This window comes from Oncorhynchus mykiss, chromosome 8 (assembly GCF_013265735.2).
Source record: "Oncorhynchus mykiss isolate Arlee chromosome 8, USDA_OmykA_1.1, whole genome shotgun sequence".
NCBI classification, from domain to species: Eukaryota; Metazoa; Chordata; class Actinopteri; order Salmoniformes; family Salmonidae; genus Oncorhynchus; species Oncorhynchus mykiss.
Window position 1 is genome coordinate 22896644 of NC_048572.1, and position 23754 is coordinate 22920397.

Genomic DNA, 23754 nt, shown 5'->3' on the forward strand with positions numbered 1-23754 from the left:
GAGAGACCTGAAAATAGTTGTGAGTGCAACACTCCCCATCCAACCTGACAGAGTTTGAGAGGATCTGCAGAGAAGAATGGGAGAAACTCCCAAAATACAGGTGTGCCAAGCTTGTAGCGTCATACCCAAAAAGACTCGAGACGGTAATCATTGCCAAAGGTGCTTCAACAAAGTACTGAGGAAAGGGTCTGAATACTTATGTTAATGTGATATTTCTAATTTCTAGAAACCAGTTTTTGCTTTGTCATTATAGGGTATTGTATGTCGATTGATGAGGGGAAAAAATAATTTAATACATTTTAGAATAAGGCTGTAACGTAACAAAATGTGGAAAAAGTTAAGAGGTCTGAATACTTTCCGAAGCACTATATGTAGAAACATAAAGGTAGAGAGCCTCTTTCGCTGAATTTTAGCTGTCAGAGCAGCTTACCGATCACTGCAGCTGTATACAGCCCATCTGCAAATAGCCCATCCAACCAACTACATACCTCATCCCCATATTTGTTTTTGTTTTTCTGATCTTTTGCACACCAGTATTTTCTACTTTCACATTCTCATCTGCACATGTATCACTCCAGTGTAAATTGCTAAATTGTAATTACTTTGCCACTATTGGCCAATTTATTGCCTTACCTTCTTACTTCATTTTGCACACACTGTACACATAATTTTCTATTGTGTTATTGTCTGTTTATCCCATGTGTAACTCTGTGTTGTTGTTTTTGTCTCACTGCTTTGCTTTATCTTGGCCAGGTCGCAGTTGTAAATGAGAACTTGTTCTCAACTGGCCTACCTGGTTAAATAAAGCTGAATAAAAAAAATCTCTGCTTTGAATGCTACTGTAGTAGTGGTGGGATGAGGTTGACATAGGAAAACTGGTGGAAATCAGGCGTCCTATTGGAGGAGGTTGATGATTGAGGTTGTGTTGTGATGTTGGACGGGCCGTAGAACATTAACATTGGCGTGTACTGTAGGTGACAAATCACTGAACTCTAGAATGGCCTCTTCTCTGCTGATGGGGCCCAGCTCTCATCTTGTGATTTCAAGTTTTTAATAATACATGTTTTTTGGGAGACTTCCAATACTGTTATCATTTGATTTTAGAGCAAATAACTGCTCCTCTAAATGTAATCTGTTATTGCTCTACGATAGAAAATCGATGAAAAAAAGAACACTATTGATCAACTAAGATATATATATATATATATATATCTTTTGAATAATTCAGAACTTTCTGAGGTGACCTATCTACCGAATCTCTAATTACTGGAGTCTCCGAAGAAAAGTTTTGATATGGATTAGGAACAGCATTGTACTGTACTGAGATCAGCAGTAACAACAGAAGAGGCTTGGGAGCCATCTTGTGATGGCTGTGAGGCATAGCAGCAGATCACCAACACGGTCAAACAGAGTGATGTACTACACGGTACATGCTCTCATTTACAATCAATCATTTGGGCACTGAATACAGATCAGTCATATAATGGCATGTACTATATCTATTAGTTCTGTTTTGATTACTGTCGTCTAGGATGATAACAGAGTATTTTAATTTAGCCTCTTCCTTATGAAAAAGCCCCCATGTTTTTTATTCCGTGGAGGAGCAGCTTGTCAACATCATTTGTCGTATGAAATTGTATTTTACTTAACTCAATTGTGTCTCAACCCTTGCACTCCTGCTATGCAGCACAGACACGTGTTCCATTGAGAGTTGTAAAATGAACTGCGTCAAATATAGATTGATGTGTTTTCTTTTCAATTGCAGAGGGTCTTTTCTACAGGATCTCCTTTCTTGTCCGTGACAAGGAGGCCGACGTAAGAGAGTCTGATGTTGAGAAATCTGTTGCACAATGGGTAAGGCTTCTGGTCATGTTCAATTCATCTTGTATCAAATCATCAATAGAATACAAGATGAACTGAATTCATTCCATTTACATTTAGCAGACGCTCTTATAGTGCATTACAATTAGCGCAGTCATCTTAAGATGGCTAGGTGAGAACTTCACTGTTTTACTGGTTCATTTACAGCTCAATCAAACATTCCAAAACTGGACACACATGGTCTATGTCGCTAATGTCAGGTAAGCATTTAGATCTTTGTACCATCATAAAATGCAGCTCCATATCCATTCTATGTAGTTTTCTTTAGAGCTGTATTACAGATCAATAATGTTGATCGCCCTCCATTTCCTTTTTATCTTGTTCCCAGTGTCCAGCCTTGCAGTGACTTACAGCTAGAGAGTAAAAGGTAAAGACAATATTTAATATGGTATAGTAGGTAGGGAGTTGTTCCTGACCACATCACGTGACTCGGGAAAACTCTGTGCCCTTACAACCCTAATCCTAAAAGAAGAATGGTAATTCACTAGGTCTGCCTTTCCATGTGAATTAAGTATCCTGCTACTCTTCTTCCCTCTTCATTCTTCCCCACCCGTCCTCCTCTTCCTTCTCCACCCTCCAGATACACCTGCCGGGCCCTGCTGGTCTACAAGACCACCACCAACGTGACCCTGGGAGAAGCTGCCATCTCCACCAGAATGGGCCGAAGCGGCACCAGCATCAGCAACAGACTGGAGCTAGACACTGTCGCCGTGCAGTCTGTCGGTAGGACATGATCTCACCCAGACCCATTTAAATCACTTCAATGCCTCCCTTCTTACTGCAGGAAGTGACTGTGGCAGAGATCCTCGCCAAGATCACAAAAACATGACCCTCACATAGCCCAGAGAAAGAACCCAATTTCACAGCGCACGGTTACACATCGACTCTAAAGCACCTCCTAATTAGATTAGGTTTGAAATGTGAATGCCTCGAAGGTTTCTGAACATCTTATTGTAGTCATTGGATCTTAATATATTAATATATTGCTGGTGTGCAGTGTTAAAAATGTTCTTGCTGCATGCTTTTCTCTGTCATTCAGAGAACTGCACGGGGGAAACTCCCCTCCATTACATCTGGCCAGAGAGCAGACCAACGGTCACTCAGTACATCCCCTGTTTCCCCAACAAAGACCAGACTGCATCCAGAACATGGTGAGACTGACACATTCACTGTATCAAATGATGTCCTATTTTTATACAAACAATTAGCAAGTTCATTTTCATTTCCAGGAATATTACATCACCCATTTCCAGGGATATCAGTGGGATATCAATGGGATGTCAATGGGATATCAATGGGATGTCAATGGGATGTCAATGGGATGTCAATGGGATATCAATGGGATGTCAATGGGATGTCAATGGGATGTCAATGGAATGTCAATGGAATGTCAATGGAATGTCAATGGGATATCAATGGGATATCAATGGGATGTCAATGGGATATCAATGGGATGTCAATGGGATATCAATGGGATGTCAATGGGATATCAATGGGATGTCAATGGGATATCAATGGGATATCAATGGGATATCAGTCTGCTTTTAAAAGATCTAAGAACTTGACATTGCTGATATTCTGACAATAAACGCATTCATTTGTTGAGGTAATTTATCTTTCCTCAAAATACCAGATTGCATTCTGTGTTTGTTTATCCCCAGTGTTATCAGCCCCCTGAATTACACAACGTTTTGGTGCGCCCCAGACCTCAGGAATTGCATTGCTATCGATAACATCAAAGTGTCAGCAGGTAGGCCACAGACATCTTCACGCTCTCTCAAATCACTTTAATGACTCCACAGCAGATGAAATCAAAACGGCTGCCCGAATGAATACTTGAGATGTATTTGATCTCAACACACTGCTCTTAGAGACATAGAGGGACAGAGATGCCCACTGAGATGCAATTTTAGAGATAAAACGTGTGTAAACGCCCTCACCGTGGCAGACAGTGGGCAGTCATCAGACAGCTGATAATACATGTCTATTGACAGCCCAAGGAGAGCTCTCTAGTTGTTTATCCGTCTCCCTTCTAACTGTCTCCGAACAGAGAATGCTGCCGAAGTCGCCGTCCAACTTGATAACATCACCAACAATGAGCTCTCCGCAGACGAGGTGTTCAAGGTGGTGGGAAAGGTTAAGGAGCTGGTCAAAGTGGCCAAGATCAACACCCATCTGGCCAAAACCGTAGTTAGCATCCTCTCTAACGTGATGACCAGCTCCATGTCAGCCCTGGTTACATCCTCAGCGTGGTAAGATACTCCTCTCTGCTCCCATTGCGATTGTCTTTCCTCTCCTCAGAATCCACTTCTTACTGACTGTCCAGCATGCTGGGAGGGATACATACATGAGTGATGACTATATCTCGCAGGTAGATCTACTGTATGGGGTCTGTGTGGTCTCTTTGTACCAAAGTACCAAAGTACTGTGATACACTAGTGAAAGTCCATTTTTGTGATAACCCCTAAATGTCTCTCTATCTATGTGTAGCACATTGAAGACGGTGGATGAGTTGGTTCAGAAGATAGAGTTTGATGGGCCTACAGAAAACATAACCTCTAAAAATCTGGCTCTGGGAATTTCAGCCCTCAACTACAGCAATTTCAATGGGACCTCCTTCAGTGCCTTCATACACCCCAACTCCACAGACCTCCAGGTACTCACTAAACAGTTAGGGTCAGTGTTATACACAAGAGTTATACAGATTAGTATTATCTGCTGCACTGTACTGTATTATGATAATGAACTCATTCCACATTTTTTCTGTTACCACCCAGTTGATGATATTTGATTCCTACTATATATATATATATATATGTCTCTGCTGTGCACAAAGCTCATAACATCCATACCTGGCAGTTGTTGTTTCATTCACAGTCAATGTGCACTGAGAGTCAATAGGGGTTGTTATGCCCCACCACTACTCCTACTGTGTGTGTGAGCCAGTCAGGCAGTCCATTAGTCAGCCAGTCCACCAGTCAGCCAGTCCACCAGTCCACCAGTCAGCCAGTCCACCAGTCAGCCAGTCCACCAGTCAGCCAGTCCACCAGTCAGCCAGTCAACCAGTCAGCCAGTCAACCAGTCAGCCAGTCAACCAGTCAGCCGAGGCTTCCAGGAAAGCCTTCCTGTGGAAACTCTCGTTCAGTGTTAAAGGTGACTCACAACCCATCAGACCTGTTGAGTCCATGTAACATAAATGGGAGGATGTATATTTGTTTAAGTAATTAACAGTATTTTCTGTACATTCATAACCTTGTGCTGCACATGGAGTCCTGTTATTCAGAATTATGCAAGGATCAGCTGACTAACTAGCAAGCCGAGTCCACCACAGCCTTCCCTCTCTCTTGATTTCCTGTGTTGTCACTTTGGTTCACGTGTTTTACCCTATGCCTTTGCCTTACGTGTCAATGCTGTGTCAATGCTGTGCTAATGCTGTGCTGGTGCTGTGCTGTGCCAGCAGAAAGGGCACACTTTAATCATACTCCACCACATGTTGTGGATCATGTAAATGATGTGACAAGACACGTGTGGTGGCATGTCAGGGCACGGGGACGCCAGAGGTTTGGAAAGGACCTCCAGATGGTACAGCAGGGGACTCGTTATATAATCAGCATATTAGTCAGCAGGCACCTGTCTACATTGGCAAGTCAAGTACTGTCACATAGGATTGTCTATTGTAAAGCCAATGGTCTAACTAGATTCTCTGCCACCAGATTGCCTTTAAGTCGGGTCAGCTGAACCCCCTGGCTCAGGTCACACTGCCAGCTACACTGCTCAACAACCTGACCCGGACCAATGCTGAGATTGCTGCTGTCTCCAGGATCAACTTCATGTTCTTCCGCAAAACAGGACTATTCCAGGTTTATACGTCTTTTAGATGGAATGTATCTGATTTAGTGTGTCCTTTCAGCATATAACAGTATGTTTTCATTTCGCACGCATCCTTTTCATGGATGGTGACTCATGTGTCTGGTATGTAAATCTATAGTTATGAGTGACATGTTCAGGTTTATAGCTCTTTTTCATGCAACTCAACAAATTTGGTGTGTTTTCTTTGATCATTCTCAGGATAAACAGGACGAGCTATCTCTTAACAGCTATGTTGTGGCCAGCAGTGTGGGCAATTACTCCATCAGTAACCTGCAGGATCCCGTGGAGATTGAGATAGCACACCTGAACTACCAGGTAGTCTACCTGCTCTCCTCACCTCTACTCTCCTCACCTCTGTTCTCCTCACCTCACCTCTGCTCTCCTCTCCTCACCTCACCTCTCCTCTCCTCTCCTCTCCTCTGCTCTCCTCACCTCTGTTCTCCTCACCTCTCCTCACCTCTGCTCTCCTCACCTCACCTCTGCTCTCCTCGCCTCTACTCGGTTCTCCTCACCTCTCCTCTGTTCACCTCACCTCTGCTCTGCTCTCCTCACCTCTCCTCACCTCTCCTCTCTTCTGTTCACCTCACCTCTGCTCTGCTCTCCTCACCTCTGTTCTCCTCTCCTCACCTCACCTCACATCTCCTCTCCTCTCATCACCTCTGCTCTCCTCACCTCTGTTCTCCTCACCTCACCTCACCTCTCCTCTCCTCTCCTCTCCTCTCCTCACCTCACCTCACCTCTGCTCTCCTCTCCTCTCCTCACCTCTGCTCTCCTCTCCTCACCTCTGTTCTCCTCACCTCTCCTCACCTCTCCTCTGTTCACCTCACCTCGGCTCTCCTCTCCTCACCTCTGTTCTCCTCACCTCTCCTCACCTCTCCTCTGTTCACCTCACCTCGGCTCTCCTCTCCTCACCTCTGCTCTCCTCTCCTCACCTCTGTTCTCCTCACCTCTCCTCTCCTCTCCTCTGTTCACCTCACCTCTGCTCTCCTCTCCTCACCTTGGTTCTCCTCACCTCTCCTCTGCTCTCCTCTGCTCTCCTCACCTCACCTCTGTTCACCTCTCCTCACCTCTGTTCTCCTCACCTCTCCTCTGCTCTCCTCTGCTCTCCTCACCTCTCCTCTCCTCTCCTCTCCTCTCCTCTCCTCTCCTCTCCTCTCCTCTCCTCTCCTCTCCTCTCCTCTCCTCTCCTCTCCTCTCCTCTGCTCTCCTCTGCTCTCCTCACCTCACCTCTGTTCACCTCTCCTCACCTCTGTTCTCCTCACCTCTCCTCTGCTCTCCTCTGCTCTCCTCACCTCTCCTCTCCTCTCCTCTCCTCTCCTCTCCTCTCCTCTCCTCTCCTCTCCTCTCCTCTCCTCTCCTCTCCTCTCCTCTCCTCTCCTCTCCTCTGCTCTGATCTCTATATGCTCTGTTCCTCCTCTGTTTCTTCTTTGTTTTCTCCCTCGCTTATTTTTTTCCTCCTCTTATTTTGATAATAAACTCATTCCACATAGGTCAAAAAAATCATTTCTGTTACCACCCAGTTGATGATATTTGATTCCTGATGGTACTTCCTCAGTTAAAGTAGTAGTACAATACAAATTGCCACCTGGAACGTCTGCCTGTTGTCAGACGGTGATTAAGTGTGTCGGTGTCTTTCAGACAAAACCAAAGCCAACCTGCATGTTCTGGGATTTCACCATGAAGAGTAAGTCTGAACAAAATATTGTGATTTTATTTTACAGAGAAGATATGTCTCCAAATACAATTGTAGAATGTACTGTATCTTTGTTTCCACAAGACGGTACAGGTGGCTGGAACAGTAAAGGCTGCAGGGTTAGTCCCATGTCCAATAGAAACAAGACTATCTGCCTCTGTGATCACCTCACACACTTTGGCATCCTAATGGTAAGACTAGTAAAATCATGTAAATGTAACTGAATCATTTAAAACAGTAGTGTTTCCTTGTATAAAATGGGCTAGTGTGTCTAAGATTTTTTTGTATTCTCTGTGAAGGATATCTCTGGCTCCGCTGCACAGATTGATGAGAAAAACACCAAGATTCTCACTTTCATCACCTACATCGGATGTGGCATATCAGCCATCTTCTCTGCTGCAACACTTCTGACTTATATTGCCTTTGAGTGAGTGTGTTTCCATCCATAGTACATGTGACTAGGAAATACTCCTATAACTAGTCTTCTGAATCTACGTCACCTGGACTCTTGGTCCTAGTCATTGGCCATGATATTATAAGAAAGACAACCAGAGCTGTAGTCGTCACAGTGTTATTCAGTGTATGTCTTGTACAGGAAGTTACGTCGTGACTACCCCTCTAAGATCCTGATGAACCTGAGCACGTCGCTGCTGTTCCTCAACATGGTGTTCCTGTTGGATGGCTGGCTGGCTTCCTTCGATGTGGAGGGCCTGTGTGTAGCCGTGGCCGTCTTCCTCCACTTCTTCCTGCTCACATCCTTCACCTGGATGGGCCTCGAGTCCATCCACATGTACATCGCCCTGGTCAAAGTCTTCAACACCTACATCCGGAGGTACATCCTCAAGTTCTGCATCGTCGGCTGGGGTAAGTGTCACTAAAGTTGGATGAACTAATTGTTATACAGTATGCTGTATGTGTCATATTCTTGCTTCCTATTGAAATGCATGGTAGCATGAATTATCTACGCTCCACACGGCATTTTCACATTTGTTTGGATCGTGGTGTACCTGAATTGTTATTACCATGTCTCACTTCCAGGTCTGCCTGCTGCGATAGTGGCCATAGTGGTAGCTTTTGACAAAAACTCCTATGGGAAAATGCAGTATGGAATGGGGGAGACTGGACAAGGCTCTTCTGAATTGTAAGTCCTGCATCAAGCTCAAGAGATAGGATAGAAAACATAACATAAGGTACAGTATATGTATATGTATATGTAGATGAAGTCTGAGTAATCCAAGTGTATGTTTCCCATATGGCAGTCATAGGACCAGGACTAATGTATGTATACAGTACGTTATATAGATCCAGCCTCCCAGCTAAAACATTTCAGTTAACCTATTGCATCCAATATTACTAATCCCCCCCCCCCCCCCCCTCCTTCCAGCTGTTGGATCCGGAGCCAGGTGGTGTTCTATGTGACTTGTGTGGGCTACTTCTCTGTCCTCTTCCTCCTGAACGTGGCCATGTTCATCGTGGTTATGATCCAGATCTGTGGTCGCAACGGGAAGCGTAGCAACCACACACTGCGTGAGGAGATGCTGAGGAACCTGAGGAGCGTCATCAGTCTCACCTTCCTCCTGGGCATGACCTGGGGCTTCGCCTTCTTCGCCTGGGGACCCGTCAACCTGGCCTTCATGTATCTCTTCTCCATCTTCAACTCACTGCAGGGTACAGGGCCTCCCTATGGTGCGCTGTGCACCCTAAAGATAATACACAGTAGTGTTGGTTACTAATTAAGGATATGTGAATGTTTGTAGTTTTGTGTCTGTATTTTTTTTTTATAAATATTTTACAAAGCAGGTCTGTATTGTATTATATGTTAAGAATTATAAGTAGTTTCCTCACTGTCATGTTATGTACTATTTGTTCCACCAGAGGGCTCCTTAGTACAACACCTGGTAGCTCCGAAAGCCGAACCAACCCAAACTCTCTTTTGTTTGTCATCTCTGTCATCTTCGTTGTTATTTAACAGCTTTTTCCTTTATTGTCCTTCTCTGGCCAACAGGTTTATTCATCTTCATATTCCACTGTGCACTGAAGGAGAATGTCCAGAAACAGTGGAGGAGATACTTGTGTTTTGGCAGATTCCGCCTGTCAGACAACTCAGGTAAAGATCTGACAGGAAACAGACAAGAAATAGACTATTCTTGCTCTCAGGAAAAATATCTGGCCTGATATTCAGAACTGTTATCATACTACCATCATATCAGGCTTTAGATGAGAGGAGGGAAATTACTGTACTTGTATATTGCTAATAAAAGTCAGATGTGATTATGTGATAAAGACAAGATAATATTATTTGATTTAATATTGTCCAATGTTAATAGAATTCCTATTGAAATGAAAGTCCTGTGAAACTCCTGTGCAGCAAGTTAGACTCCAGATTTCCAAAGTAACAAAGAACCGTGGTTATAAAACCTGAGAAGTCTTAGATTTATAGGCAATCAAATGAACAGAAACTCCATAAAACCCTGCCCTAATAAAATGTCACTTCACTCTTTTTATATGATTTTTTTCTCCCAAATAAGCATTTGTGAAATGTGTCTTGTTGAATGGCAGACTGGAGCAAGACAGCCACTAACAACACCAAGAAGGCCTGCTCGGACACCGTGAGGAAGTCCCTGTCCTCCAGCTCTTTTGTCTCCAGTACAGCAAACTGGACTTCCAAGGCCAAAGCAACTCTAAACCCCTTTGCAAAGCGCAGCAGGAATGCAGGTAAGACACTATGGGAGGGTCTAATATTGAGCCACACACAGCCGTTTGTCTACTTTCAGTTGGTCTTTTTCATTGACCCACATTTCATTTATACAAAAGTTTACATTTTGTAGTTATGAAAAGAAGGATACTTTACTTAACTCTGGACACTTTTCCTTTCTCCTCTATTTGTATTAGCTGGACTGTGTGAAACATTTATTTTCTTGCTTTTCTGTTTACAATATGTCATTCCTGGGCTACGTGGTGGCTGATCTCCTGTATGTATTTATGTTTGTGGTGTGTAGATGTAGCCCACCAATAGCACGAAGGAGAACCTCCTGAGGTAAACTGAACTGCATCAAAGCCAGCCTGACTCCATGCTTTCTTACAGTGTGATGTGATGTTGTGTTATTGACCTTTCACCTTTAGAACATAAAGGCCTGGATTCAACCTAACAGCTGTTGGTTGCACTTATCCTTAACACTGGTGTGTCTAACAGAACTATGCAGCATTTAATAGTTTGAAATGTAAATATTGTGTGACATCTTGGATTTAACACAACATGTTGAGGATAAAAATTGGCATGTGTGCATTTGGTTTCGATGCAAAATGCTACCTTTGATAGTTAGATTGAATCCAGATTGAATGGTGACATGAAGACTCTGTAACACAAGGAGCTCTATTCTGCCATTGTTCTCTCTAAAGTCACTGTAAAACATCTCAAGATTTTAATCAGACATAACATGCTATAACAACATTGATGTTTAATTTGGTTCTGTATAAATACAGATGTAGTTACATTTGACTGATTTGACCAATGAGAGAGTTTGGCAGGTGAGCTCCTTTGCCTTCTCAGCGGTTCTGGATGTCTCTCTCTCATACCACACTAATTCTGCTCCACTAGGATGCCTCTGTTTTCTGCTAGCAGCAATGATACCACAGTAAACACACAGCTTGCATTTGTAGCATTCCACTGTCACATGGGAAATTGTAGTTTGTGTGTGTGTGTGTGCATCCCGGACCCACGGAATGGAATGAAGATCACCGTCACGCACTGTACAACCAAATGCACAATTCAAGCATGATGTTTGTGCGTTATTACTTGCTTATACACAGGCCCTGTGATGATTCGATGGTGAAGTACCTTGGCTCCCTGATATTTAGCACATGTTTCAAATCTGGTATGTACCCAATGTACTCAGACACTCTAGAATAGCCAGTGAGGGACCGCCACTATTATAGTACATATGGAAATGGTAATGATGAAAGTACAGTATGCAACATGTTACAACATGTTCTTATCATTCGGGTCTTCATTTCACAGAGATCTCAGATCATGTAAAAGGTCATTTTTCAGCATCCACATGCGTAGATACTCTCACTATTATTTGCCTCGCTGAGGTAGGCCACGGCTTCGAGAGAGAACCATTCATGTTAGGCTGCAGTGTGTTCTCCTATTGCTTCCAGATGTGTTAGTGAGATAATCTGTAATTGTCATATGATGTTGTCATATTGGACTGATCCAACGATTAATGGCATTGTCTTGTGGTTAGAGTGTTGGGCCAGTAACCGAAAGGTTTGAATCCTTGAGCTGACAAGGTAAAAATCTATTGTTCTGCCCCGGTAGGCTGTCAATGTAAATAAGAATTTGTTCTTAACTGACTTGCTTAGTTAAATAAAGGTTAAATAACACAATTTTTTAAAGTACCTTACTGTAATAGTTTTCCATAAAAATTGACAAAAACTATTTCTCAAGCTAGAATTTTGCTAGGGCTGTCTGGGAGTGGTCTGAGTGAGGAGGGAAAACTTAAACCGAGCTGTTGTTGGCAGATAGGTTTGGAACGCTCTTTGTTATTGGTCTGGTCTATTAGTGGGCTCCTGAGTGGCGCAGCGGTCTAAGGCATTGCATCTCAGTGCTAGAGGCGTCACTACAGACCCTGGTTCAATTCCAGGCTTTATCACAGGCCGTGATTGGGAGTCCCAGAGGGCACACAGTTGGCCCAGCATCGCCCGGGTTAGGATTTGGCTGGGGTAGGCTGTCATTGTAAATAAGAGGTAAAATAAATATTAACCAATTTGCCACCTGGTGATGTCACCAGGCAGGCCGAAACTACCGCCCATGCAAACAGGCTGATTAGAAGGTCTCGTGTAGATTGTATTTTCAACCAGCAACTATCAGGAAATAACACAAATAAAATTGGTCACACTTTAACAGTGTTAGTTTCATCAGCTGTTGTACAATATGATACAAAACACATGACTGCACTGGGCCTTTAACGATGACCTTATGTTACTTTAGGATGGACACGTGCAATAGAGTGAGCAGTAATGACTCTATGAGACATGTTGGTTTGGTGAAAGATCAAAGTGAGGATGACATTTAATGAACAGCCAGTGATTAATATGTGACAGTGATTATAGCTGTTTATCTCTTGAACTGAAAGCAGACTAATATAGTCGCACAGTGCATTCAGAAAGTATTCAGACCCCTTCCTTTTTTCCACATTGTGTTATGTTACAGCCTTATTCTAAAATGTATTACATTTTTTTTAAATCCTCCTTAATCTACACACAATACCCAATAATGACAAAGCAAAAAACATTTGTTTGTAATTTTTGCAACTCTAAAAAACAGAAATACCTTATTTGCATAACTATTCAGACCCTTTGCTATGAGACTCGAAATTGAGCTCAGGTGCATCCTGTTTCCATTGATCGTTCTACAACTTGATTGGAGTCCACCTGTGGTAAATTCAATTGATTGGACATGATTTGGAAAGGCTCACACCTGTCTATATAAGGCTAAACCCAAGCCATGAGGTCAAAGGAATTGTCCGTAGAGCTGAGAGACAGGATTGTGTCGAGGCACAGATGTGGGGAAGGGTAGCAAAACATTTATGCAGAATTGAAGGTCCCCAAGAGCGCAGTGGACTCCATCATATATGGAAGAAGTTTGGAACCAGCAAGACTCTTCCTAGACCTGGCCGCCCCGGTCAAACTGAGCAATCGGGGGAGAAGCGCCTTGGTCAGGGAGGTGACCAAGAATCCGATGGTCAGTCTGACAGAGGTCCAGAGATGTGACAGTTTCCCAGAAGGACAACCATCTCTACAGCACTCCACCAATCAGGCCTTTATGGTAGAGTGGCCAGACAGAAGCCACTCCTCCAGTAAAAGGCACATGACTGCCCGCTTGGATTTTTCCAAAAGACACATAAAGACTCGCAGACCATGAGAAACAAGATTATCTGAAACCAATATTGAACACAATATTGAACATATTTGGCCTGAATGCCTATAATATGTGACAGTGATTATACAGTGCCTTGCGAAAGTATTCGGCCCCCTTGAACTTTGCGACCTTTTGCCACATTTCAGGCTTCAAACATAAAGATATAAAACTGTATTTTTTTGTGAAGAATCAACAACAAGTGGGACACAATCATGAAGTGGAATGACATTTATTGGATATTTCAAACCTTTTTAACAAATCAAAAACTGAAAAATTGGGCGTGCAAAATTATTCAGCCCCTTTACTTTCAGTGCAGCAAACTCTCTCCAGAAGTTCAGTGAGGATCTCTGAATGATCCAATGTTGACCTAAATGACTTATGATGATAAATACAATCCACCTGTGTGTAATCAAGTCACCGTATAAATGCACCTGCACTGTGATAGTCTCAGAGGTCCATTAAAAGCGCAGAGAGCATCATGAAGAACAAGGAACACACCAGGCAGGTCCGAGATACTGTTGTGAAGAAGTTTAAAGCCGGATTTGGATACAAAAAGATTTCCCAAGCTTTAAACATCCCAAGGAGCACTGTGCAAGCGATAATATTGAAATGGAAGGAGTATTAGACCACTGCAAATCTACCAAGACCTGGCCGTCCCTCTAAACTTTCAGCTCATACAAGGAGAAGACTGATCAGAGATGCAGCCAAGAGGACCATGATCACTCTGGATGAACTGCAGAGATCTACAGCTGAGGTGGGAGACTCTGTCCACAGGACAACAATCAGTTGTATATTGCACAAATCTGGCCATTATGGAAGAGTGGCAAGAAGAAAGCCATTTCTTAAAGATATCCATAAAAAGTGTCGGTTAAAGTTTGCCACAAGCCACCTGGGAGACACACCAAACATGTGGAAGAAGGTGCTCTGGTCAGATGTAACCAAAATTGAACTTTTTGGCAACAATGCAAAACGTTATGTTTGGTGTAAAAGCAACACACCATCCCCACTGTCAAACATGGTGGTGGCAGCATCATGGTTTGGGCCTGCTTTTCTTCAGCAGGGACAGGGAAGATGGTTAAAATTGATGGGAAGATGGATGGAGCCAAATACAGGACCATTCTGGAAGAAAACCTGATGGAGTCTGCAAAAGACCTGAGACTGGGACGGAGATTTGTCTTCCAACAAGACAATGATCCAAAACATAAAGCAAAATCTACAATGGAATGGTTCAAAAATAAACATATCCAGGTGTTAGAATGGCCAAGTCAAAGTCCAGACCTGAATCCAATCGAGAATCTGTGGAAAGAACTGAAAGCTGCTGTTCACAAATGCTCTCCATCCAACCTCACTGAGCTCAAGCTGTTTTGCGAGGAGGAATGGGAAAAAATGTCAGTCTCTCGATGTGCAAAACTGATAGAGACATACCCCAAGCGACTTACAGCTGTAATCGCAGCAAAAGGTGGCACTACAAAGTATTAACTTAAGGGGGCTGAATAATTTTGCACGGCCAATTTTTCAGTTTTTGATTTGTTAAAAAAGTTTGAAATATCCAATAAATGTCGTTCCACTTCATGATTGTGTCCCACTTGTTGTTGATTCTTCACAAAAAAATACAGTTTTATATCTTTATGTTTGAAGCCTGAAATGTGGCAAAAGGTCGCAAAGTTCAAGGGGGCCGAATACTTTCGCAAGGCACTGTAGCTGTTTCTCTCTCGAACTGAAAGCAGACATATATAGTCATACAGTGCATTCAGAAAGTATTCAAATTAAGACCCCTTCCCCTTTTCCACACGTCTGTAGGAAACCTGGCATCATCCCTACAGTGAATCATGGTGGTAGCAGCATCATGCTGTGGGGATGTTTTTCAGCGGCATGGACTGGGATCTAGTCAGGATCGAGGGAAAGATGGATGGAGCAAAGTACAGAGAGATCCTTGATGAAAACCTGCTCCAGAGCGCTCAGGACCTCAGACTGGGGCAAAGGTTCACCTTCCAACAGGACAATGACCCTAAGCACACAGCCAAGACAACGCAAGAGTTGCTTCGGGACAAGTCTCTGAATGTCCTTGAGAGGCCCAGCCAGAGCCCGGACTTGAACCCGATCGAACATCTCTGGAGAGACCTGAAAAAAGCTGTGTACCCACGCTCCCCATCCAACCTGACAGAGTTTGAGAGGATCTGCAGAGAAGAATGGGAGAAACTCCCGAAATACAGGTGTGCCAAGCTTGTAGCGTCATACCCAAGAAGACTCGAGGGTGTAATCATTGCCAAAGGTGCTTCAAAAAAGTACTGAGGAAAGGGTCTGAATACTTATGTTAATGTGATATTTCAGTTTATTTTATACATTTGCTAAAAATCTAAAAACCTGGTATTTTGTGTAGATTAATGAGGGGGGAAAACTATTTAATCCATTTTAGAATAAGGCTGTAATGTAACAAAATGTGGAAAAAGTCAAAGGGTCTGAATACTTTCCGAATGCACTGTATGTTTCTACTCTCGATAAGTCAAAATTGTTAGTCGCGCTTTTTCCCATACATGGTGAGTTGACAGTCTGGTGAGGAGGCAGCCAGATGTTCTGTCACTGAAGATGCCAAAGTATTTGCATTGCAAAGCCTGTGTTATTCCTGAGTTGACCCACTCAAATAATTGAGTTTTGATGGATGGTTTTGCCTTGACATTATCAAATGGAAAAGACCAACCAAAATATTTTATCACTTGGCAAACAAAACAAGAATAAGACAAAAACAGATGAAAACGGTTCAAACATTTTGGCAAGATACACAGAGTTATGCATAGTTGTCCGTTGTGGTAGAATTTGAAGGTTGTTTGAATGTGCATGCGTGTATAGGAATGATTTCCACAAGAATGCACAGATGCATGTGAACTTTTGCTCAGAAAATATTGGGACTCAATTTAAACAGTAACTAGACATAAACCTAAACCTCAAACATTTTTCAAGATTAAGAAACAAGCTGTTTTACACAGAAAACACAGGCGAATCATCTTGGCAAAGCCTATGCATTAGAATTGTTTAAAATGAGTGCCACATATTCAACCTACAATCATATATACACAATCATATATAGATTTCTATCTACATTGTGTGTGTGCTTAGTGATGTGTTTTTCACTTTGCTTATTTGTCAATTGTCTGGAGCCATTCGTTTTGTGTCATTGTGAGTTTAAGAAAAAAACCAAAAATGTGCACTGCACAAAGATCATTGTGTTCTTTCTGAACCATGACCTTGTCTCTCCTTCATATTTAACAGGTAAAGGTTACGCCAACCAGACCAATGCTAAAACTGTCTCCTCGGAGGGTGAGGCCTCCTCCTCCATCATCCCCGTGCACCAGGTCATTGACAAGGTCAAAGGTTACTGCTCGGTGCGCTCCGACAACTTCTACAAGAACATTATCATGTCGGACAGCTTCAGCCACAGCACCAAGTTCTAGACCTCCCGGCACTTCAACTCTTCTTCCTCCTCCTCCTGCTGCTGCTAGCCCCTAACCCTTGGTGATCTCCCCAGTCCACAATGTCACCCCAGGGTTATAGCCTCCAGAGCAGCAGGACGGTAGCTAGTAGTATGAATATGTGTATACTGTATAATATCTGACTCAATCAGCTGGTCCAGTCAGTACTGAAAAGAGAAATGGGGAAATGTATAGTTCTATAGAAAAGAAACGGGAGAAGCAGAGAATGGAGTTTGCAATGTACATACTGTGATGCTAATCTTCAACTGGCTATGTGTTGTGTAAATATTGATGGTATATCTGATATGCCCCCGTATAATTGCTTCTCAGTTGGTGTTGCACATGCCTAGGATTCTCAGCAGGGTCACCATTCCTGTACAGAAATGTCATCCAGTTTAGCTGTTCCATTCTCATTATGCCGTCTGTAGAACTCCAGTATGGGCAGCAATGAAGGAAAAGGGTCAAATCTGGACTAAATGCTCAGGCATAGGCCTATATTTCAAATCCAAAGACTAACATGACGGAGTTTTTAAAAGCTGCAGCATTGTCAATGTGTGTTGAAAATGGATCAAGTTTAGGTGTAGTTCTAATTTGCAGTTGTCTATTTGTGAATCTTGTGTGTGCTTTTTTTGCTGGAAAGCAATGTTATGCTCCTTTACAGTGTCTTACATGAGGATGTTTTGCATAAAGTGCTTACTTTATCTTGGTCAACCAATCAACATCATCATCAACACAATGATGAGATGATTTGGCGTGTATATTTTTGAAACATTAAGCTTCAGATGCTCTACTACTGAATAACATATGCAGAAAGAATGTATAGAATTGGTCCATTAATTTCTACTTCATTTTGGTAACTTGATCTGTGATCTGTGTGTCAAGTGTAATTTCTCTGACTGTTCTATGGATAGAGGTTATCAAACCCCAGCCATTAAACCTGGATATGGTAAGGTAGGCCTAGATTCAATCCGTATCGCGGGAGATCCGCACTATAGCACGAATGAAATTTCAAGGCAATGTTTCGGCATTCACAGATGTAAACACAGCATATGTTGGTGCATTGGGAAATTTCCTTTATGTTTTACTTGCGCTAAAACGTTTATCTTCTGCAATACGGATTGGATCCAGCTCATAGTTTCATAAACATTCCACATTGAATAATTTCACAATAGAGCAACTCACAGCACAACGTATAATACAGGACTGATTGAAAAGGGACTACAAACACTGACATTATTTGTTCATCCAAGTTAATGCCAACATTTGTAAGCAGCTAAATGTTAATCTTCTCTTCGTTGTTGCTTTACTTCACTTAGTCTTATTTTCCCACCAATAGGGGAACGGAATATATTGCATTGTGTTAAATGTTGCTGTGTGAGCTATTGTTTTGTGTTTGTGAAGCGATGGAACAATCTTGTTATTTTACTGTATCGTTATATTTATTTCTATAGAGCTTTTTACATTTGTTGTTCATCTTGGATAGATAGATTTGGAGAGATGCAGCTTGGTGGCAAAACAAAGCATTGATCTTGACCTGGGCAGGCGAACAGGGCCAGTTATATTTTGGAAGCAGTCAGAGCTCTCAATTGTTATTTTCCAGCATCAAGAAAATAATTGAAACATCGCTAACAAATTCCCTCGGGCCGAATTTGTTATGATAGAAACCTTGCTTGGAAAGGTTATCTCGTGTTGAACGTATTTAGGGTCTTCAATTCAAGATTGTGTGGGGAGGGATTATAAAGTGGTTTGAGCTAATACGACGGAGTTCTCAGCTTTACTATGAATTAGATAACGACTGCTCTGCCATCTTTATAGATATTTGCATAAAATATTCCAAATGATCCTCTAGGTTATATCTTATCTAGTTCTATCAATGCAGAGGGAATCCAGACATGATTTGTTTCTGATTCAGTTGTACATGTCTCTATTAATTTAGGGACACAGAGCTATAAAATCACTATGGCTACATCCAAACCAACACTGTACCTTAGACGTATCACTCTGATGAATGTGGCTGATCTGGTTCTATTCAACAACAAAAAATCCAGACCCTGTTATTTGTTTTTCCACAACTCCTGACAATAATGTATTTTCATGAAGCTGCCTCTCCATTGACGAGTTGTGTCTCACCAATAAAGGGAATGAAAAGTAGCTAATTCTATTAATCATAACCCTAATATGTGTCATGTCAAGTTCTATGTACCAGATGAGTTTGCTGAAAGACATAACGGTTACGACTGTTTAATTCATTCTCAATTTACACTTACTGACTGTTCTTCTCTGCACAGTTGCCAAGTCTTCGCAATGTGGTTTACTCAGAATATCCAATATGTGGTTGGGTGCATATGTGCTGGGAAGAGGTTGATATTCTAGTCATGCTTGCTGCCAGAAGTCAAAGAGGGAAACAAGGTTTCAAACCATTTTTCACACTCAAACATTGAAATTATATGGTTTCCCCTTCTTGACTTCGGGAACTGTGTTTTAATGCCTCATAATCTGGGAAGCCACGGTGGTCCAGTCTTCGAGAGATGTGATGCCTCATCCCTGCCAACATTCACATTTCTATTGTTGACAAACTACACTGTCATCATAACCGACCTGACCATTTTGACCAGAAGAGTTCAGGCTTCCCACCATTCTTGCTACATCTGCCTCTCACAAATGTAGATACCTCTGTATTGTATTACATCAGATTGACAGACCATAGCATTTACACACTATACCGTTTACATAATCTCATAAGCAAGCAGAGTCATCCTAAATATTTTATACTATCCTATTTACAGTACATGTGGTATTGATGCTTGTACAAAAGCTGAAGAACATACGCTCATCCAGGTGCTTTCCGCAACTCATGGAAAACATTAAGGAAAAAGCTGCACACTGCTGCTCATGCTCCCAGGTGATTTTATTTATAACAACGTTTCGACCTTCCGGCACCCTTGATGCTTGTTGTCCCTCAGACTTTTGTGTAGAGACGTACTTCACAGAAAAGGATATTACTAGCATCATCAAATGCATCGATGTGGCGGTCACGAAATTTCGCCAGCGGGTGATTGTCAAGAGAATAACTCGTAATTGGCCGTTAATCAACATAAACACATATAGCGTCTCCAGGCTCCCACACATATCCTACAAGCCATTTTCAAAAGTAGAATACATCCATGTAATATAGCCTACACATTCACAACAAATTCATTATTTATTTTAGACAGGCCTAAAAAAGAAGGATATGAAGCAAATGTTTTCTATTTCAGAAGAACAATAATAGCATTGTCCCGGCAGTCAAAAGAAGTAGACCAAAGTGCAGCGTGGTCAGCGTTCTTTTTACTTAAAATGTCGCCAACAAAACCAGAAACGAAAAACAACCATGAAGCTTACAGGGCTATAGTGCCACTAACAAAGTTAACTACCCACACTGAAGGATGGGAAAAAGGGCTACCTAAGTACGATTCCCAATCAGAGACAACGATATACAGCTGTCCCTGATTGAGAACCATACCCGGCCAAAACATAGAAATAAAGAAACATAGAAAACAAAACATAGAATGCCTACCCCACATCACACCCTGACCTTACCAAATAGAGAAATAAAAAGCCTCTCTAACCCCCCCCCCCCCCCCCCCCCCCAAAGTACAAAAGCCTATCTATTCTATTCTGTGTGAGAAATAAATATTCCAAACAGAGTCTGAGACAGTTGTGGGATGCGATAGGTCCCAAATTAATACAACCACTAGCATGTTCCATTAGCGGAATACACCATTATCGAAAGTGACCGCAAATGCAATTATGCATGTAATGCTTTTATTATAAAGGTGCGTTTTTATGGTGAAAATTATCTTCCCCAATTCGTGCTAACTGATGTTGTCGGTGTCATGTGTGTTGATAGGCGGTTGATGCGCCAGGTCTGCTCTCAGCAGATGTGTGTCTGTCTGGTCCGGGGTAACGGGTCAGGTAAGGTAACATGACCCCAGCGATAACCTCTCAGGATGTAAACAGACTTATTCTCGATAACATGGCTCAGATCCTTGCATAACAACAGGTGGATCAGAGAAAGACAACTTCTGGAGAGATATTGAAACTGCTCATCACCTGTAGTGGCTACATTCATTTAGTTTTCTTAGAATTTAGACATAATCAAATATTGTGGCACAGGCAGAATCTTAAACAGGGTTTGCTCGATGGGCATTGCTGCAGTTGAATATGCCAGTGTACTATTCACTATTATGTTGTTATTTGTTTGTTCGGTTTGAGTTCCCAATGGAATCTATTATGAAAAATTAAGAACAGATTCACTCAACTATCCATTGACACTGCTTTTGGAATGATCTGGCATGGAATTAACAGTTGATCTGATGATATATGACTTCTTCTGAGCACAAAAATGTCAAATATGAAGTTTCAATAAGCAAAACAGATAAATATTTTTTTATCATCCGGAAAAGATTACTCAGCATCTGGTGCCTTCGTGATGTGTGTCGTGAAGAAATATACACACTTTTTCTCTGGAGATATTGTATGAATGAACTCGGTGCTCCAAAGAATTCCATCTAAAGTAAATCATCATATACTGTATGTCGGGAAGAGATGAGACCTACAAGGATTTCAAAACACATCCCTCTGGCTCCTACTCTATGATCTACATTTTCCTGACATTATTCCATGAAGGTGAGGTTTCCCTTCCCTTGTTAGATTGACTTGACAAGCCACACTCTTAGATACAGCAAACGGGACTTCAAGAGGGTTATTTGGCTGTCCCGAGACCAGGGCCCTTTTTAGTCACAGGTAGAACCGTTTTTGGTTACAGGTAAGAACCCTTTAGGGTAGAATATAGAACCATCTGAGGAAAGGGTTCTACTTGGAACCAAAAATGGTTCTTCAAAGGGTTCTCCTATAGGGACCCCGAAGAACGCTTTTAGGTTCTAGACAGCAATTTTTTCTAAGAGTGCATGTTTAACGTTTACAAGCTCAGTGACAGTCTTTACAGGGCCCTGCGTAGGCCTGATGGGGAAGTCTGTGGGCTGTTCACTTCACCACTGAGGAGAAGGTAGAGGCAGAGAGAGAGTATTTGTTCTTCCCCCTCTCTGGGTAAATGAAAACCCCACACATTCCTCCCAGAGGTTTCCTGTAGAAACCTTCCTGTGAGGTAAACCAAACACGTTCCTGGGGACGCTGGAAATGGAGGAAGAGAGGGAGGGAGGCACAGGCAGCCACACAATGATAAGAGGGGAAGCTATAGCAGCAGTCAGATACTAAACATTCTAAATTAAGGTATAGATATTAGTAACATACATACTACTAAACTTATATACATGTAGAGGAGTATGCATGGCCTATTTCTCTCCAGTTATCCCGGCCTGTTGACCAGACTGTTTTTAGACTACCTCAGACTGGAGGATGGCACATGGAGAATAAACAACAACAAAAACAAAAGGCAGAGTCAACATTATTGGGTTTTAAAATAGCTACCTAGAGCTGTGGAAACATTCAGCCTTCCCCATTAATCTCGACGATAATCATGCTCCTGTTTGATGCCAGGGCGCCTTGGCACAGACACTTTTATCGGCCTGCCTCCCCTCTCCTCCTCTCCTACAGGAGACTCACAATGATGTGGAGACAGGGTACACTGGATTATCTGGAATGAATTAATTCCCCCACATCTTCCAGTGGCAGGGTGTATGTGTGACAGTGTCTGTTGTCTGTTCTTCTCCAGACATGGCACTGACGTGGTAGGTGCAGTCAGTCAACAAAGTATCAGTAGTCAGAAAACACCCTGCAAGAAAGGAACTCTTCAGAGAAATGGAAGGGTAATTACACAACCAGACGATTGGGCCATTTAGAAACTCTGTCTGGCTAGACAGGCATCGTAAGTGGTTAGATTGATCTGCAGGTCACATGTGCAACTCACCTGGGTTACTACAATTGTATTTACCAGTTATAATACTCTTGTGCTATTTAACTATAAATAGCTTAGCTGTTTCGAGAGGACATGGCCTTAGCTTCACCTAGCTCCCTCGGCACACTAGATCTGACCCTCAAGACCCATCTGTAAAACATATGCCCCCTCAAGATTCTGAGCCTGCCTGGCAAAGCCCCCTAATGAGTGAGCATAATATACAGGGAATTTCTCAGAGCTGCTAATGAGAACCTTGATGACCTTGCACCTAGCTGGTGGGGTCCCCCCACCCAGTTAGTGGCAGTGCTGGCACACTAGCTACAGTAACACATGGGGGTCACAGAGAGGGGGCTAACTACTGTGGCGCTGGTTGCACGGAATGATCAAAGGTCTGACTGCACAGAGATGCTTGGGGAAATAGTCACAACGGGGGACCAGCTTGTGTGTGTTTCAGGGGAAGGAGGTGTATCTGATCTCCATCAGTTAGGACTTGACATTGGTTAATCAAATTTACCAATTTTTGCCCTTTTTTTTGTTGCTCAATTTTGCATGCCTTCTCAAACAGCTGCATCTGCATTCATACATCAAATCAAGAGGGGTCGAGTGTGTGTGTGTGTGTGTGTGTGCGTGTGCGTGTGCGTGTCCCACATATATTGCTATGGGATTATGATGTTTGGGATAATATAGGACAAATCGCAATAAATGTTTACTAAAATAATCATTTATTTCCAAAAATGTAATCTTTGTGATGGCAGTACTGGTTATAGGTAACAATCCTTCACATTAACTGCCTACATTATTACGCATATTCTTGGTGAATTGTGGAAATTAAGATACACAAGATTTTGTATATATTTATGTTTTGATAACTATATATTATATACTACTAACTATATATTGGCAGTTGATCTGTTTCTGTTCTGTGGGTGGATGGGTCCTGGTCTCTCAGCGGCCTTGGAATCCGGAGGGCCAGACGTGGTGCGCCGGTCACTGGGCTGACAACCCAACATAGTGGAGGACATTT

At 42.4% G+C, this 23754-nt stretch overlaps 1 protein-coding gene across 6 annotated transcripts in view; it reads left to right on the forward strand.

The window, feature by feature from the left end:
- adgrg6 (adhesion G protein-coupled receptor G6) overlaps window positions 1–19011 on the forward strand; it is a 55641-nt gene extending 36630 nt beyond the window's left edge. For 5 of the 6 annotated variants that reach the window (XM_036985046.1, XM_036985048.1, XM_036985047.1 and 2 more), the window contains 19 exons: window positions 1766–1854; window positions 2029–2081; window positions 2210–2248; window positions 2462–2604; window positions 2921–3032; window positions 3543–3631; window positions 3932–4133; window positions 4372–4537; window positions 5595–5741; window positions 5950–6066; window positions 7390–7435; window positions 7529–7635; window positions 7744–7871; window positions 8040–8308; window positions 8483–8585; window positions 8829–9112; window positions 9450–9551; window positions 10004–10159; window positions 16635–19011. In XM_036985046.1, coding sequence (XP_036840941.1) covers window positions 1766–1854; window positions 2029–2081; window positions 2210–2248; window positions 2462–2604; window positions 2921–3032; window positions 3543–3631; window positions 3932–4133; window positions 4372–4537; window positions 5595–5741; window positions 5950–6066; window positions 7390–7435; window positions 7529–7635; window positions 7744–7871; window positions 8040–8308; window positions 8483–8585; window positions 8829–9112; window positions 9450–9551; window positions 10004–10159; window positions 16635–16816 — 2534 coding nt within the window. In that variant the 3' untranslated portion in view covers window positions 16817–19011. Of the gene's footprint in view, window positions 1–1765; window positions 1855–2028; window positions 2082–2209; window positions 2249–2461; window positions 2605–2920; window positions 3033–3542; window positions 3632–3931; window positions 4134–4371; window positions 4538–5594; window positions 5742–5949; window positions 6067–7389; window positions 7436–7528; window positions 7636–7743; window positions 7872–8039; window positions 8309–8482; window positions 8586–8828; window positions 9113–9449; window positions 9552–10003; window positions 10160–10443; window positions 10482–16634 lie in introns of all 6 variants that reach the window. The other variant, XM_036985050.1, reaches the window with a different exon arrangement.
- The last annotated feature ends 4743 nt before the right edge of the window (window positions 19012–23754 follow it).